The following is an 18,041-nucleotide window of genomic DNA, read 5'->3' as shown; positions in this document are numbered from 1 at the left end:
ATGAATTCTCAATGCTTTGGGGAGGCAGGGGAGGGAAGGGCAGGGCAGAGAGGTTTAATCTAACCAGCTTGTGAAATCTATTTGCTGACATATGCTCAGGCCTTGTTCATTGTCCAAAGCATAAAATCAGACAATTTCATGGGATGAGCAAAACAGAAATTCATAATAATCATGTATTAGTTACTGCCTGATGTGGGTGCTTGGCAGTAATATAAAGTATACAATTTAAAACCATTAAGCCCCAGAAATACAAATTGCTCAGGCATGGAGTGGCTGTGTCTGTCTGAGCCATAAATAAAGGAGTAAGTGTTCATGAATACCACAATATCCTCTTGCATAGCAGGAAGTGCATAGTGCTTGTGAATGACTGTATCTTAATACTTTCTCTGACTTTGAAGGTAAATGTCTTGTATCAAGTATTATCACAGAATCACAGAATGGTTTGGGTGGGAAGGCACTTGTGAAGATCCTCTCATCCAACCCTCCTGCAATCACCCAGGATGGCTTCAACTAGACCAGGATGCTCAGAGCCCTGTCCAGCCTCATCTTGGATGTTTCCTGGGTGGGGCACCCACCACCCCTCTGGGCAGGGTTTCACCACCCTGACAATTCTTCCTTATATCTTGTCTGAAATTCTGATAGTCACAGCTGTGATACTGCCAAAACGTTTGCAAAGAACTTTGCACAAAGGGTCCAATTGCATCATGTTATTCCCTTTTCAGGGATCATTTCACCACTTATAAACACCTGACTAACATCTACATGTTAAGTGCATTTTGGAGAAATTTTCTTAAATAAATGGTCATATTTCCCAGATAGTCTGTGAAGAGAAGTAGACACCTCCATGTGTATTTGATCATCCTCTGAAAGCTTTCCAGGCCAAGTAGGGAACACTGGCAATTAGAACCTTCAAAATCAGGAAAAAGTTAAGGCTTTACTTGGGAAGCAGTGAGTAATACCTGCAACTTTTGCTTTTATGTTTCTCACAAGGGTTGATGTGGCTGCTTTATTGTAGTCTTTTTATGACCTTTCATTGTTTCGGTTTTGACAAAGAATAGAAATTATGGATGTGGAAGTGGCATGTGGCATAACATGGCCATGCTTAGAAGTCCCCTTATGTCCTTCAGAACAAGGTTATAGGCTCACAGCATTGTGCACACAAACCTGAGCTCAGCTCAAGGTGGCTTCTGTCATAAGCAAGCGTTGTGAAATGTCTCAGCTGGGTATGTGCTGTGGTGAGTCTGACAGAAGCTCTGCAGTACCACACCTTCTTTAAAGCAAGTAAAGTGCTAATTCAGGTGTTTCTGTACGGAACTAACCAAACTGGGGACAGCCAGCTGGTCCAAAGGCAATGAGCCCTCTGTGCTCAGCCTTGGTGCAACCTCCCTGTGTGCAGTGCTGGGCCTTGCAGTTTTAGAGGATTTCAATGTCCTTGATTGCATCTTGAGGGAAACAAAGCTGATAAGAAGGCTAGTGACAGGACACGTGGGAATGGTTCAAAACTATACCTGGGGGGGTTTGGTCTGGACATTAGGATGAGTTTAAGTGGTCAAACTCTGGAAGAGGTGTCCCAGAGAGATGCTTGACGCCCCAAGTCTGCCAGTGTTTAAGAGATATTTGGACAGTGCCCTTAATAACAGGTTTTAAGCTTTGGTTAGCCCCAAAGTGGTCAGGCAGTGAAATCAGAGTGGATGATTGTTTTAGGTCTCTTCCATCTGAAACAGACTTTTCTATTCAGTTACAGCTGTGGGGCTGGCAAATTCCTATGCCGAGTGTCAGGCTGTGATACTGTCAATTCTACATGGTAAAAAATAAAGTATGATGCATCTTTCAAATTTGGCTTCTCTAGTCATCTACATGTATGCACATAAGAATTTAAATCTCGCCTCTTTGTACATAAGGGATTGGAAGACAATTTAATTATTCATTTAAGGTGCTGAGTTTCATTTTAACGACAGGTTAGCCTGGGGTTTGGATTTGTTTAATGTGTATCCTTCTGTCCCCTGCTTTTTTTTTTTCTGACAGACCTTTTGCAGTGGCCACAAATCAGCAAATGCAGATCACCTGAAATGGAGACATTTTCATGTTTTTGGACTGCTGGAAATTTTTATAACCTCACTGTTCCAAGAATACTACAGCTATTGTACAAAAAGAGGTAATAAAAGCTGAAACAGGAAAAGAGACTAGTGATTTAATTTGCCATGCTTGTTAGGTTGTTACTGTTAATTTTTTGCTGTGATATGAGCTATACTGTTTTCAAGGGAATGAAACAATTTTTTAAGTACATTTTTTTCAATGTCAGAATTTATTGGTAATTATTAAGTAATTTGCAGGAATGAGCATTATTTGATAGATATTTTGGGTCCTGGTTGCAGAATCCAAAACTGAACATTATATGGCTTGGGTAAGGATTTTTTAGTATGCAGCTTCAGTTTATTCTTTATCCATCTAACCTGCAACACTGATATTCCTTATGTGTGTGCACAGATGTGGAGGTTGGATACAGCCTCTTTCAAATTTTTGTTTAAGTTTTATGAGCTCCCCATTGATCAATTGCTGTGATAAAGTCTGAATGTATAGGTCCAGGGGAAAAGGCTGCTCTGATACTGGGATAATATTTCATTGAGTCCTGTTCAATTATGATTCAGCTGCACTTTATGCTTTTTTAATTTTCAGGTTGCTACAATGATTAGCCTGAAAAAGGACATAGACATTACCAGTAATGGCTATTAAGGAAATAGGCTTTTTGTTCACAGGAACAGGAGGATGTGAACTTCTTGTTCTAATGAACAGGGTTTTGATCTTTTTGATCTACAGATGCTTTTTGATGATGGTAATGATATATTTGCACAGCAGACTTAAACCTAAAGGAAAGGCTGGCATTCTTAGTCACTCTGAGACATCTCTGAAATCATAGGATCATAGAATAACAGAATCCTAAAATGGTTTGGGTTAGAAGGTGCCTTAAAATTCAGCTATTTTCTAGGCCACGAAGAGCACATGAGTACCTAAACTCAGTAATGCAGGTTTCTTCAATAGTGGTTTCATTGTAAATCACCATCAATTTTGACATGTTTTGATCCCTTTCATAAGTTTTACAACTTATCAGCACTGTGTCTCATAACATCTGTAATTTGTACTTTGTTAGGTCTATAAATCTCTCTCTCACAAATACTGTATTTTTGTTGTCATTCTAGTAATGAGGAAGACTGGAAAGAATGCCCTGATTATATCACTTCAGGACAAAATAGCTGTTACTTCAACGCCTCCTACACCTCTGTGTGGACACCATACTGTGTTCAGCTTGCCAGTAAAAATGAAGTATATGATAAAAAATGTTTCAGCGTTGATGAAATAGGTATGATTCCATAATGTATCTCTATAAGCTTTTGTATTACTTAGGCTGTATTGCCTCTTTTAAAAGTTATTACCTAAAATATATGATATATAGAAAGGGATTTGATTTTGTAACATTGTAATGTGATCCACACCAGAAAATATTGTCCAGATTGAGAGAAAGCTTAAAAGATAAAAGCAAATATGTAATTTCTTTTTCTAAATATCAGTGGTCTCTCAAATGTGTGCATGCTGAAGTGAGCTTGTCTTTGCTGTCACTTTGAGTCCTTTCTGATGAATGCTACATCTCCTTGTACAGCAGAGTTGGCATTAAAACTTTGATTTTGCACAGCTGTGGAAGCCAAACACTATTTCATTCCTGAATCTGAACTGTAATCTAAAGGATGGGATTTTTATTTATGGCAATATGAATTGTGACTTCCTAGGACTTTACAGATGTTATTGCTTGTTGATAGGGGTAGTGTACCACCATTAACTACATATCCAGATAATGAATTCCTACCAGTGATTAGAATACCCAATGCTCTTTTTTATTCAGCTGAGCAAATTTAGATTAATTTTTCAAATACCAAAATTTTTCAGTGTACTTCTATATCAGCAACTAAATACTTGTCTATCTGCATTACTCCAATTATTGTTTTTATTTCTGGTCAGAGCTCTAGATTTACATTTTTATGGATAATTTGTTTAATCTAGTGTTTTTTAATCTGCTATTTAGAAATATACTTCAATAAGGAATACATTCTTAATCTTCTTTCTTAGTTGCTTGGGTGAGTTTTGTGCAGAACACGTCTACTACCAATTGTCAGGGTGCCTTCTTGTTACCAAACTTGCAATAACTTTTCCATTGCAATATATTAGATTTTAATCAGAAATTACATGGTTAATATAGTTTTTAAGTCCTGGAATAATGTATCAGTGTATAGTGAGAATGGTCATTTCACGTTGAAAACTGTCTGTTTATTTCAAATACTCTGTTTAAACAGTACTACCTGATCCCCCTGTCCACCTTAACTGGACTCTGCTAAATACTAGTCAGACTGGGATCCATGGGGATATCCAGGTAAGATGGGATCCACCACCAACAGCAGATGTTCGGAAGGGATGGATTACTCTGGAGTATGAATTGCAGTACAAAGAAGTTAATGAGACAAAATGGAAGGAGGTATGAAACAAATATTTATTCTACATTAGACATAGTGCAGTGCAGGCTTGTTCTATCCCTAACACTTTTGTACCACTATGAAAAGCATGTTTGTAATTGCTGATTAAATGATACCTTAATTCTTAAACAATATGCCTACTTTTTTTTCTGACATTTTCTAGCAAACACGGTAACTTTATGTGTCAAGATTGTTGACAAGCAGGATAATGGAAACCCAAGAACACCTGTGTTAGATTAGTAGGTATAGGAAGAGTCAGGTACATACAAGTTTTTCCAAGGATAAAATATTTACCTATTGTTTTCTTAAACTTCAACTATTTAAAAAGTGCATGGTGTTACAGCAGTCAAAAGAGGAATATTTTGTTTCGTATATATCATGTCAATCCAGATCCTTCAGAGTACCTGTAAAAATGAAAGAGAGAGAGAGACAGGGAGGGAGACAGGGAGGGAAGGCAGGCAGGAAGGCAGGCGGGCGGATGGAAGGAAGGAAGGAGACTTTGAGTTACAATGTAAATTTTGATACAATAAGCAAATAAAAATAATGCAATATTAAATAATGCAAACTTACGTATTTCATACCAGACATCAAGGGGAAATTTTTGGGGAGTCTGTGAAAATATAAAATTATATATTACAAATATTTTTTTTCTTTTCAAAAAAATCTTTTTCGAAAGTTTTCTTTTTGAAAATCACTTAGCTTCTCATGTAGTTAGTTTTTCTGTTACAGAGAATATATTCTACCTGTCTTACCTGAATGCATAGGGGAAATGCCAGTGTGTCATGGCATATTTGCATACGGAGAGCTCTTCTTCTATGCAGCAAGAGCACGATGTCAGAGAGAATACTTCTTTTGCTTTCTTATTAATATGCACTGAGTTAACTGGCAGGAAAAAAAACCCAGATAACACTGTTAAGAATTTGTAATAATACTGTTACGAAGTTGTCTTTAACTACAAAAGAAAAATTTAAATGATTTGAACATAGTCAAATTTGCCAATTGGAATGTACAAACAAAGGTTTGCTTGCCGTCACCTGTGAAAGACCTTGTCTCCCTGCTCACTTCTGGTCTTTCTCAGTGTTAGCATTTTATCTTTAGCCCAGTCCTTATTAATAAGTCTACAGCCAAACAGGCCTATAATGTCTGCAGTGTTTTTTTCCTAATAGTTCTCTGTCTTCCTATCTATACTAGTTTAAGCTATACTTAATATATTAGCCTCTATTTTAAAGACTATGAAATGTGTTAGATTTAGGCAGTAAATCAATAATCTTTAAGAATCTGGTAATCTGCAGATTTTCATAAGCAAGAATACAGGTATGTCTCTGAAAATGCACATTTTGATGGGTTTTTTAATAAAAGTTTCAGTATCAGTTGTATAAATACCCTAATAAAGCTTTGTTCTTGTTCGAGTACCATCAATAATCCCAGAATGCTTTGAGAATAGTTCTTCTCAGGAGAGCAAATATCTGAAGATCAGTGTTCTTTCAGAACACAGATAAGGAATTCCTGACTGCGATATTTGCCTCAAGAGGCAAAGTATTACAGATTATGTTGGACATAAGCTGTGTATATTGTATGGTTTTGTAAGCCTTTAATCTTAGGAGCATAAACATGGCATAATTCACTAAAGAGAAAATCTGATCAAAATCATGGTCTGGCCATGGACAAGACATTTTCACTCTTTGGATTCCTTGCTACAAATGCCTTGTCTAATGAGTCTTGAATCACATTAAGATACAAATTTTTGGTTATACGGTGTCAAGTTAGACATGTCTAGTTTTTACTAGTTTTTTACACAAAGGATAATGCTTGACCGCTTAAATATACCATAATGTTTTCTACATATAACTAACAAAAAAATTAATTCATTGTACTTATTATTGTACTAAGTTGCCCCTTACTGAGATTGTTTGTAGTTTTTCTTTGAAATTTTGGGATGATGGATTGCTTTTTCATGCATAGCCTTTATTACTTTTCAATATATTTACTAGTTGAAAATGAGTAACTTTTAAAGTGAAAGAAGATTAAACATTAATTAGTAAAGTGTTAAAACAGCAAGTTATAGTGATAAGAGGACCAAAATTATTTTCTGAGAAATGTTTTAAACCCAATAAAATCCACCCTGACATAATGGGTGTTCATGAGAGAGAGACAAATTATTAGTTACCTTTTATGATGTCTCTTTAATATGGCTTTTACAAATTCTGTTCATCTATTCACTTCATGCTGAACATTCCCTGCTCCTTACATCCTGCTGCATCCAGGAGTCTTTCATAAAGGCTCTTATTTAGTCTTCTAGGCTTTTTCTAAGTCACACCATTATTTGGGATGCATGTAAACTTATCCATAAAACTTAAGTGAACTGTTTCTTTGTGGCTTAATAGCATGAGATAGGTATATATTGAATGTCCTTCCCAATGCTTTCCAAATGGATATTCTTCACATGTTAGAAACATTGGTGATGTACAACAATGGTTCTCCATAATCTTATGCTCAACTACTAGCAGAAAAAAGCAGTCTGCCTCCTCCAAAATCAGTGGTTGGTTGTAGAAACACTGGAGTGTAGAGTCACCAGGGATCAGACAACTCCAGAGATCATAGTTACCAGCAAACAGTGTCTCAAGTTAAGGTTATGCAGCTATAGACTTTATAGGACTGTATTGTTGAAGCTTCCTTCAGATTTCCAAAGGCTTCGGTTTTCCAGATATTTGAAGTCCTAGCCAGGATGGGTTTTTTTCCTGGTATCATCCTTGATTCTGAAGTAAAAGTAGTATATAATACCTGCCACATGGATTTCTATTTTGAGCACATTTTCCTTATTTTTGTATACTTTTGTAGGGCTGTTGGAATTAAAATTCATATTCTTAGAGGTGTAATTGAAAAAGGCAGAAAACTTACCTATTAAGACCTCCAGTGTGATTTCCTAAACAGTTTGATATTCAGCAGTATCTAAATATGTTTCAGCTAACACAGAAGTTTCAAAGATCATCAATCTGATGCCAGATCTCACACAGTATTATTTGGGGACCTATACATTGTTCTCCAAATAAAAACATTTGTAACATGCAATATGTTTGGTTATAACCATTAAATCCTTAGTGGAGATTGCAGTAGTTTTAGAACTCCCCCGTGTTATTTCAACAGAATTTTTGGCATTCTGCAGTCAGTAATGTTGTGTTATAACAGTAAAAAGGACTTACAACTTGAAAGATCAGTGAAAGATGTTCACACCACCTACTTATGGCATGTAACTGCAGGGACCTGCCTTCACTGACTGTATCTACAGAGCTTGGCTTTTCTGCTTTTAGTCCCCTGTATCACAGAAATGCCTGATGGCTACTAAGTCGACAGTAAATGGTGTGAATGTTCTCTGAACTCTTCTTGTAGTATCCTTAAAATTCCCAGGAGTAAAAATGCCTTCAAGTTTTTATTTCTGAAATCAAGCAGCAGTGTAAAGTTTCCAGTACAACTCAAACCAATAAATCACAGTCCTTCTGTCTTTACAGTTGAAACCCAGGCTCTCAACAGTGGTTCCACTGTACTCTCTGAAGATGGCAAGAGATTACGAGATACGAATCCGATCAAGACAACGAACTTCTGAAAAATTCGGAGAGTTTAGTGAAATCCTCTATGTATCATTTTCTCAAATAGGCATTGTATGTGATCACTGTACAGAAGGTAAATAAGCAGAGTGTTTTTATAGCTGTGATTCTTGTCTTTTCGGTGATGGGGTGGAGGGAGGTTTCAACCATGTTATATGATTGAATACATAGGTAATCCAGCCTACTACATGAGAACCATTTGGGGAGATTGAGAATGTTCAATTTCCATACACAAGTTCAGAAGTAAACTCAGCAAAACTGTTTCACAGATCATCAGAGAGCAAAAATACAAATAGCTTAAAAAAATAACTGCTGTTGCACATCTCATAGAATCTAAACCAGAATTAAATCTCATACCTCATCATCTAAAATGAGCACTTCAGTTGGAAAGAGAATTGTGATTTCTTGTAATACTGTTGGCTAAGTTTTTTTCCAGAATTCTGTGCTTTTCTGATCATACTGGTGTACTATCAAGGGCAGTGTTTTTCTCATTCTTGTTTATGACTGGTACTCATTTTAAAATGCTGTTAAAAGCAGAAGAAGAAGCAGCCATTGAGAATCACATTTTTTCTTTTGAAGGAATGAGACAGTGCCTTTTCCAGAAGTCTTCAAAGTAATTTTAACAAGCTGCTTCACATCATTTTCCTGGGTATTAATGAAGGTGTTACATAAAACAACCTGTAACTCTTACCTTTCAAAATCTTGCTAGATTCTCCTTTTTAGCTCTTCCTGTTATTAGTTCTCCTTTCTAATTTATAGGAACCGTTAATGTTCTGTACATGTGGCATTTTTTTATTAACCCCATTCACATTAAGTGGTCAAGGTTTTCATACGAATGAAATTGAAATACTAGGAAAATCTAAGGCCATCCTACAGCCAGTTTTCTTTGGTCACTGCAACTCAAGATTCTCCAGGGTGATCCAAATCCACACACCTCACACAGAAGCAGTGAGCTAATTTGATTGAGAATTTATTTTTGCTTCTTTCATATATCACTTTCAGGAACACAGAATTAAACTTTAGATACATTTTATGTATTAATAATTTAAAGTCTTCTAATGCAATGTTGTAACTTCTTGAAGGAGCTGGACATTTGTTGATCTCACTGACATGACAATGAGTTACTAAAATAGAGACCTGTTTAACACAGACATATCCATATAGGATTTTATTGATGCTTGAAAGCATGTCTGGTCAAAATCTGAGCTGGGAACACAGGGCTCAAACTTGTACCTGAACTTCTTGTTTTTTCTCTGAAAAGTCATTTATGATCATATATAGAGTTCTAATGCTTTCTCTCCAGTGTTCCTTGGCCCAAAAATATAGGAGAGAAATCTTTGTAGAAAATTTAAAATTATCAAAAAAAAAGAGAAAAACCTAAGACTACAGCTAGGACAAAAATTCTCTCTGCTTTGTAATTTAAAAGGTCGTATTAAGAATAATGTAATTGCTAGTATTTAAGAGATAAAGCATCTCATTTATCAGCATGGTTCTTTGTTTCTACTAAATTGCATTTCTCAATTAATTTCTAAATTCTTTGTAGCCACATGCAAGGTAAACAAAAGAGGCTTTTTCTTCAGTTGATTCAGTTGGTACATAACATAATTAATGTCCAGTCTCTAGAAAGAGAAGTACTATGTTTTTTGACACAGCCATATTTTAGTCTTTGTGAGAGAAAAATAGTTTACTTGTGATTTTGTGTGCTATTAGTAACGTTCTCTCAGCTTGGATGAACAAGTAGTAGCATGGTCTGTGGCATTCTATGCCCTCAGGACTACTGATACCATGTTCCAAGCGGCCAGAATGTTCCTCATGGCTGGTTTTGCTATAGACATTATCTTTATTAGGATCTTGTTTAGATTTATGAAATCAGTCTGATTTAGCAAGGAGTCTCAGTGGACCCATAAATGCATGGAAACTGCTGAGACCAAAAGCTGCCATGGATTAGGAATGATGATTCCCAATTCAGTGCTGCGACTGAGACTCTCCCAAACCACACCCCACTCACACCCAAACCACACTCAGTCCCCCCTTCCCCTTTCTGCTCCAGTGGGAAGGAGTTGAGAACTGATGACACAAAAAGTGAATATCACAAGTTGAGATACAAACGGTTTACTGGAAATGGCAGTGAGATAAGAAAACAAACAGTAAAAGCAACAATATTAATAGCAAAAGTATACAAAAGAGAGGGTGGTTCACACCCTCTGAGTGAGAGATGCTCACTGCAGAGACAACAAGCAGCAATGCCACCACTTTTTTCAGCCAGAAGTCACACCCTTCTTGGAAGCCAGGGAGTCCCTTTCTCCTCCCCTGGCAGTGACATGAGGTGGTATCAGAGAACCTCCAAGTGCTGTCCAGAACTAGAACAAAAGCACATTTTTATTTCTGCTGAACACAGAACTTTCACATTTAAGTAACAAAAATTTTCATCAGTTTTTACCACTTTGGAATCCTCCTGGTAAAAGACCAGGTTGAAATTAAAGATGTGACAGTGATGGAGATTCCTGCTTATATGTTCATGTTTTGTTGTTTCAGAAGTTGAGTTTCCATGGTTCTTAGTTGTTGTCTTTGGAGTGTGTGGGCTGGCTGTAACAGTGATCTCAATCATGCTGTCTAAACAACCAAGGTAGAGACTTTTTATTTGTTGGATTTTATGTACCTGTACCTTAAAAAAAAATAAAAAAATAAAAAATATTTTTCAATTATTTCAAATCTGGGGGACTAGGAACCATTCTGGACATTTTTGTCCATTCTTGTAAACTCCATATAACTGGAATTAGTATGTATGGGGCCTTCAGCACGGGAAATCTGATTATGTTTATCTTCCTCTTTGACTGCAGTACATTTTATTCTGCAGAATTTACATGACTGATCTACTTAGGCTTTGAATGGGGCTTGTTTTTTAGTTCACTCAAATTTTGTACATACTACTTTTTATTCACATGCTGTTCAAAAGTTTCATACCAACCTGTGTCTATGTATTTGATTTTGTTCTTAGACCATTCCACTAAACTCTGCTCCACTAAACTTTCTTTGAAGCCAAGGAAAGAGCTTGAGTCATAGGGGAATATTTGGTTTCTGTGAATAAATTGCTCCTGTATACAACAGGAATAAAATTAAACAATTTTGAATTGCATTGTTTGTAAAAATTACAAAATTATGTCATATACAAAAATGAAAGAATGAAACATACATAAAATGACAGGTCTTAAAATTAATTAATCTCCTAATATGTGTTTCCAGGAATAAGTTTTGACAGAATTCAACTTCAATGTTGTATAAGTACTGTTGTACACTATGGAGCAACACCAAGGTCAAGACCCAGTGCACACACAGATGTTGTCAGTGGTGTATATACACTTTGAAAATGAACACTGAGTAGTTTTGCACCTACCAGCAAATGGTGAAATTTCATTTCACATATTGCAATTAAAACAATATGGTGCATTTGGAGCAGATCTAAAAAAAATATTTTTTCATTAAGCAGTAGTCTTGTATTTAAGCAAGCTCCATGGTTTGACAGGGTTTAAATTCAGGAAGCCATTTTCTGCAATTGCATCCCAATCCCAGATTTAAAAGCAAGGCTCCTGATAAAATTCATGACAAAAGCCTGATGTGTCAGAATGGAGCAATGTGCATGTGGCACCAGGAGCTAAGGTCAGCACACTAAACAAGGGGTGGCATAGTCTCAGAAAATACTGAGGTCTGGATCATATTTCTGATCAGAGTTTATAAATACCTTCCATGCTAATCATGAATGCTGGAAGAAGCTTTCCTCCACTGAGGACCTCCACGTGGAAAGTTTTTCTGGACTGTAGGTTTGCGCCCTTTCCTTCAAACTGGACCATTTAGTGGTCCAGAATGGCAATGTGTTCTGCAGAGAACCAGCCTGCGTAGGTTTTCCATAATGCAAAATATCCAGGCTCGGTTTCCTCCTGATTCTGAAAGATACCAATTCATATTTTCCTCAGTTCTGATCTCACAGGCTCTGAATGAGTCTCTCTAGGACAGATGCCATAGGTTTAGGTCACTAGAGTTGAGAGATGAAAGCTTGAATAATGCTAGGCTAAGAAAAGAGCAGAGTATAGTTCTCCCTCCCAAATGTCTTCTCCAGGCAGTGAGTGGTAAAATTCTTTGTCTGTTTCATTAGAAGCAATGCCCAGTCCTGTCAGAATACCTGATTTGTGGATTCAACTGTAAAGCACAAGTCCTAACCCTGATAGCCCAACCAGTTCACACTGCCTCCCCAGGGATTAGGTGGAAAATTACTGGATTTCTGGCTCTCATTAGGCTTGTTGGGCAGAACACTGAGGATCTGCTCAAAACCAGAAACATATGAGGAATTTTGATATGCCATGGTTAAGCCAAAGCTGCCTAAATTTCTCTCTAAGCACTCTTTAAGACTTCTATGACCCTCTCTGGACCTCACCAAGGTAACTAAAAAGGCAGAAAAACTAATATTTGGATTTGTATCTACCATCTACCGTTTTCTTAATTTCTGCAGTTAACCTAGTATAAAGAGAAATTTGAATTTTCCTTAGGTTTATCTGTTGGCAAAAGAAGCAGGGAGGTAAAATGGAAGAGATAGGCATGACCAGCTACTGTTGGATTATTTTCAAGGGAAAATCATCCTTCTGTTAGAATTGGAAGGGGAAGAGGGGGTGGTTTGGTTTGGAGGGTTTTTTGGTCCCCTAAAAAATTAGGAATGCACTTTATGAAGGATTAGAATAATATGTATTTCCACAGCCTGCAAATGCCCAATCAAGTTACTAGACCTTTCTCTACAAGTGTAAATGCCTGCCTTAATTATATATTACTTGCTGCACCAATAATTCAAAAAGCAGAACTGTCATAGAGATGGCAAAATACTAACCTAAATTTTTGCAGATGTTTTTAATTTTTATTTAATAGTTCTAGAGTAATTCACTTTTTCCACCAATTCCCATTCTTTCTTCCCCTATTTAAATTTATTGGGCACATCCAAGGCTAATGTGTCCCTGAAAAAATTTTGGAAAAGTCACCACATACTAAGGTTTGTATCAGGTTCCATTGAAAAGGATGTAAAAAGGGAATCTATTGACAGAGCTCTAGGAATCTATTCTCTTTCTATACAGCATTGACTTGTCAAAGACCAGGCTCCAAAATGGATTTCCACATAAATTTAAGTGATTTCAAAAAGGAAGCTTGCAGAAAAGTTATTTCTTAATTTGCCATGAGAGAAAATGTTACTTCTTTTCCTTAGGACTATTTGAAATGTCAATTTCAAACATTTAGGTTTTGAAGTAATTAAACATAAATGCAATGTAAGCCTGTCTTTTAAATTCCTCAAAAAGGACAACTGTCAATCAAAAGCCTCTTTTCTTTTTTCCAGGATAAAAATGCTTATTTTTCCTCCTGTGCCAGTTCCAAAGATTAAAGGGATTGACCCAGATCTTTTGAAGGTAATATTGAACTCTAAAATCTATGCTGAGAATCTTTGCAGTAGTAGCAGATGACAACTGTTGTCCCAGGCAGAAAAATTTCGTCGAAGAAAATTCTGACATTTGGGGAATTGCCATAGAATTAGTTTGCATTAAATAATTTTGAATCCCTTTGTAATTATTACATAACTACAGTCATCTTTACATAAGTTAGTATCATAAAAAGCACAAGCACTTGTATTAATGCCTTCATAAAATCCTTTTTTATTTGCTTTGTAGAAAGGAAAGCTAGATGAAGTGAATTCCATCTTAGCCTGCCATGACAACTACAAGACACAGCTATACAGCGATGACTTGTGGGTTGAGTTTATTGAGCTGGACATAGAAGACCCTGATGAAAAGAACAGAGCCTCAGACACTGACAGGCTCCTGAGTGAAGATCATCTGAAATCTCACGGTTGCTTGGGAGCAAAGGATGATGATTCTGGACGGGCCAGTTGTTGTGAACCAGATATTCCAGAGACAGACTTCAGTGCAAGTGACACGTGTGATGCCACCTCTGATAGCGATCAGTTCAAAAAGGCTACTGAAAAAGAAGAGGATCTCTTGTGCCTTGACAGACAAGATAATGATGAGCCACTTCCAAACCTGGCCAACACAGACCCACAACGCCAGCACAGGAATACTCAGTCTGAAAACAGCCACCTGTGGGCACCCTTTGGAGACAGCGTTGAGTCACCCCGTCCGTCAGTCCATACCCAGATAAGCAACCAGAATTCACTGACAAGTACGGACTTTTATGCTCAAGTGAGTGATATCACTCCAGCAGGCAGGGTTGTACTATCACCAGGGCAGAAATCCAAGTTGGGGAGAGCACAGCGCGAAGGCTGCACAGAACAAAACTTCACCATGGACAACACCTATTTCTGTGAGGCAGATGTGAAAAAATGCATTGCTGTGACTTCCCATGAAGAGAATGAGCCACGTGTTCCGGAACAAGGCTATAATGAAGATGGTTACTTCACCACAGAGAGCCTTACCACTACTGTTGCCAATCTTGGAGCTTCAACAGCAGCACCCCCAAGTTCAGAGTTGCCTGTCGCAGACTATACGTCAATCCACATCGTTCAGTCTCCACAAGGCCTTGTGCTCAATGCGACCGCGCTGCCAGTGCCAGACAAGGAATTCAACGTGTCTTGTGGCTATGTAAGCACAGACCAGCTGAACAAAATCATGCCATAGCTCTTCACTGACTTGGTGTGTGTAGTGTTTCACAGCAGAGAGTCAATTTGGGGCTTGTATGCTGAAACCAAAATGAAGTATAAAAGTTTTTTCTGGTTCCTATAATTTTATCTGAAATGTTGCAGCCTAAAATATACATCAAAATATTCCTATTGTGTTCTGTAAATATTATCTATGAATTTGTCTTAAGGCTGTTTTGTCTTGTTCTTGTGGGTGTTGATTTTTGTGAAATTAAGCCTTGAAATTGCTGTTTAATGTACAGTAAATTGTGCATTTTGATAAAGTTAAAAATCAGGTGGTTTAAAGTGTAAGAATTTAGAAAAAACTGCTGTTGGCAGAGATCTTTATATCAATAATTGGGAACTGATCATATAGGTGAAAACACAAAAATACCTTGACTAAGTCTATTTTGATTTATATAAATTGGTAAAATATATTTTAATACTTTGGTCATAAAACCATAAATGTTTTCTATTATACTAGATACTATACAGTTAAATACAGTTCAATTATAGTGACCCATTTAAGTGATGTAATTGCTGCAGTCCTAAAAAGGAGTTTTCGGGTTTTTAAAATTTTGTTCACAGCTAAAACTAAAAATAGATTTTTACAGAGCCATTTTATACCTCAAAAAAAAACCTGTAGAAAAAATAAAAAATATTGTAGGAACTTAAAAGTAACTGATTCTATTACTTTCTTGCGGTAACTAGTATAGAAATAAACATGCAATTTAAAGTTCTGTGTAAAATTTTAAAATATCCAGCATACTTGGGCAAATTATTATGTTCTTCATCAGATTCTAGTTAATGCTAATAATAATAATAATACACTTTTTTTATGTAAAATCTTGTTGACCACAGTATTAAACACTGTGCAACTAAACTTTCACTGAAAATTTTTGAGAACATGTGAATAAGCTCTGATAACTTCGCAGCATAGTATCTTCATGTTTGACCAACTTCTGAAGCCCTTCCAGAGCCAAAGGTATCACTACATTTATTAGTCTGTGCCACATAAAGTCTTTATAAAAAAAATTAATTAAGGACTTCAGAAGTTAGCCAGCAGTTAATTTTTAAAGATATAACAGGATTAAAATACTTCAGTGGAACAAGGGGATCAAGTACAGTATCGTTCAAACGTGGTTTTCGTTTTTGCAGCCTAACAGCATCTCCTCTGACTGTGTTAGGCGGATTTTCAGAAGGAAAGGTGGGGAAGCTCTCTCTTCTTGCATATGATAAGAACCTGATAGAGCTTTGCAATTAACAGTTATTATAAACTGTTTCAGGAGTTACCTTCCTAGACCATGATTTCATCACAGCAGGGTTCTTTTCAGAAAGCAAATAGGAACATTCATTTCTTTACTCTGACCTGAACAGAAGTGTATGATATGCAGCAAATTCGGGTCTTGCTTATGTCTCCAACAGAACTGATGCTCTATTTGTGACCAAGTGCTACACAACTGGGCCCAACTACTGGGTGGGATTTTTAAGTTTAGCACCTACTTTATGGTAAATGTGCATTAGATATTCTGCTAATTTGCTGCTATAATTTTCTAACAGCTACATTATTTAGTTTCATATAAAATTTCTTAGATGATAGACACTAATGCAAGTAATGCCTATGTGTGTGTTTGAAAGAAGTTTCTTACTCTGTTTCTATTGCCAAAAATAGTTAAATACCTCAGTCAAACTCAGAATGTCATTTTGGTACTTACTGGTCACACAAGCCATGATATGCCGGTCAGAAAACGTGTCTTTCAGTCTCTATTTAACTTTCTCTATGTTAGTGTTTGTTTGTCTTTCTCAAAGTTTAATAAATGTATTGTCTTTCATTTGTCTGGACACAATGTGGTTTTTTGCAGATAATTAATTTTTTTAATGGAAAATAGGTATTTTATTAGGAGAAATCAAATATTTCTTGTAGAATAAAGCATAAAGCCACTTTCCTTAGAACAGAAACAATGCCTTATGGATCAGTGTTTTCACTAATGCGTGTGTGTGGAGAGATAGGACATACTGTACCCAGAGCTGGCCAAGACATGTTATTACCAGTTTAGCTGGCCCATTTATGTGCTGCCTGAACATCCTGTGATTGACAGGCTAGTCCGCAGCCTGTGCTGGTGCATGAGTTTCTTCCTCCCCAGCTGCAGGACCCTGCATTTGCCTTTGTTGAACTTCATTAGGTTCTTCTCTGCTCAGCTCTCCAGCCTGTCCAGGTATCACACAGGCTCCTGGTGTATCAACCACTCCTCTCAGTCCTGTGCCATCTGCCAGCTTGTTCCTTCATCCAGGTCACTGATCAATAAGCTGAACAAGACTGGACCCAGTACTGACCCCTGAGGAACACCACAGGCCTCCAACTGCACTCTGCACTGCTGATCACAGCCCTCTGAGCTCTGCCAGTCAATTCTCAACCCACCATTGTCCACTCATCAACCTGTGCTTCCTGAGCTTCCTGTGAGGATGTTACTAGAGACAGAGTTAAAAAGCCTTGCCAGAATCCAGGCAGACAACATCCACTGCTTTCCCCTCATCTACCCAGCTAAGCATTACATAATAGAAGGTTTTTTTATTCGCTATGCTGCATGCATTGGCCTACAAGCATTCCAGGGAGTAAGTGGGCATGGCAGTCTCCCAGGAGGGTTGGAGGAGAATTATCACAATCACACACACACACACACACACCCACGCACCTGCCTTGAGGTGACTGACCTTTTGGTTCTTACCTTTGAAGGCATCTAGGGAACATTCACCACTGCTGTGGTTGGCCTGGTCTATTTCCTAATGCAATGGTGTGAGCGTTGCCATGTTGAATCCCACCCCAAAGTCCTTCACTTTAAACCCCATCTCAAACACATTGGCCAGCCTGCATGTGAACTGCCTGCATGTTCACTTCCCTTCCTTAGAATGATACTTTGTTCATAGATTACCTGGCAGAGTTTAATCTGTTCTAATAACTCTTTTCAGAAACCATGTCAGTTCTCAGAAACATAGATTCAAGTTACTCTGCTGGCTGTCTGTTAGTGTCAGCAAGAAGCCACCTTGGTTTGGAAAAGTTTGAATTTGAGCCTCTTTTTATCCATCAAAGACAATGTAAATTTCCAAGGCTCAGTGTTACAAGAAACTGAAAAAAGCATCTATACCAGTTTCCACTAAGATAAATAATTTTGTCAAACATAATGACTTACACTACTATTCTTTACTACTTAGGGTGAAATATTTCTTCTGATTTACAATACAGGAAGTGAAATCAGCAGA

At 37.2% G+C, this 18,041-nt stretch overlaps 1 protein-coding gene across 4 annotated transcripts in view; it reads left to right on the top strand.

Moving 5' to 3' along the window:
- The window catches only part of GHR (growth hormone receptor), a 151,872-nt gene extending 135,242 nt beyond the window's left edge, over positions 1-16,630 (top strand). For 3 of the 4 annotated variants that reach the window (XM_058827780.1, XM_058827778.1, XM_058827779.1), the window contains exons 4-10: positions 2,026-2,155; positions 3,198-3,358; positions 4,344-4,522; positions 8,027-8,198; positions 10,658-10,748; positions 13,494-13,563; positions 13,822-16,630. In XM_058827780.1, the coding sequence (XP_058683763.1) occupies positions 2,026-2,155; positions 3,198-3,358; positions 4,344-4,522; positions 8,027-8,198; positions 10,658-10,748; positions 13,494-13,563; positions 13,822-14,784 (1,766 nt within the window). In that variant the 3' untranslated portion in view covers positions 14,785-16,630. The remainder of the gene's footprint in view (positions 1-2,025; positions 2,156-3,197; positions 3,359-4,343; positions 4,523-8,026; positions 8,199-10,657; positions 10,749-13,493; positions 13,564-13,821) is intronic. The other variant, XM_058827781.1, reaches the window with a different exon arrangement.
- Positions 16,631-18,041: the final 1,411 nt, after the last annotated feature.

Source organism: Poecile atricapillus, chromosome Z (assembly GCF_030490865.1).
Source record: "Poecile atricapillus isolate bPoeAtr1 chromosome Z, bPoeAtr1.hap1, whole genome shotgun sequence".
Taxonomy (NCBI): Eukaryota; Metazoa; Chordata; class Aves; order Passeriformes; family Paridae; genus Poecile; species Poecile atricapillus.
This window is presented reverse-complemented; position numbering and strand designations above follow the sequence as displayed.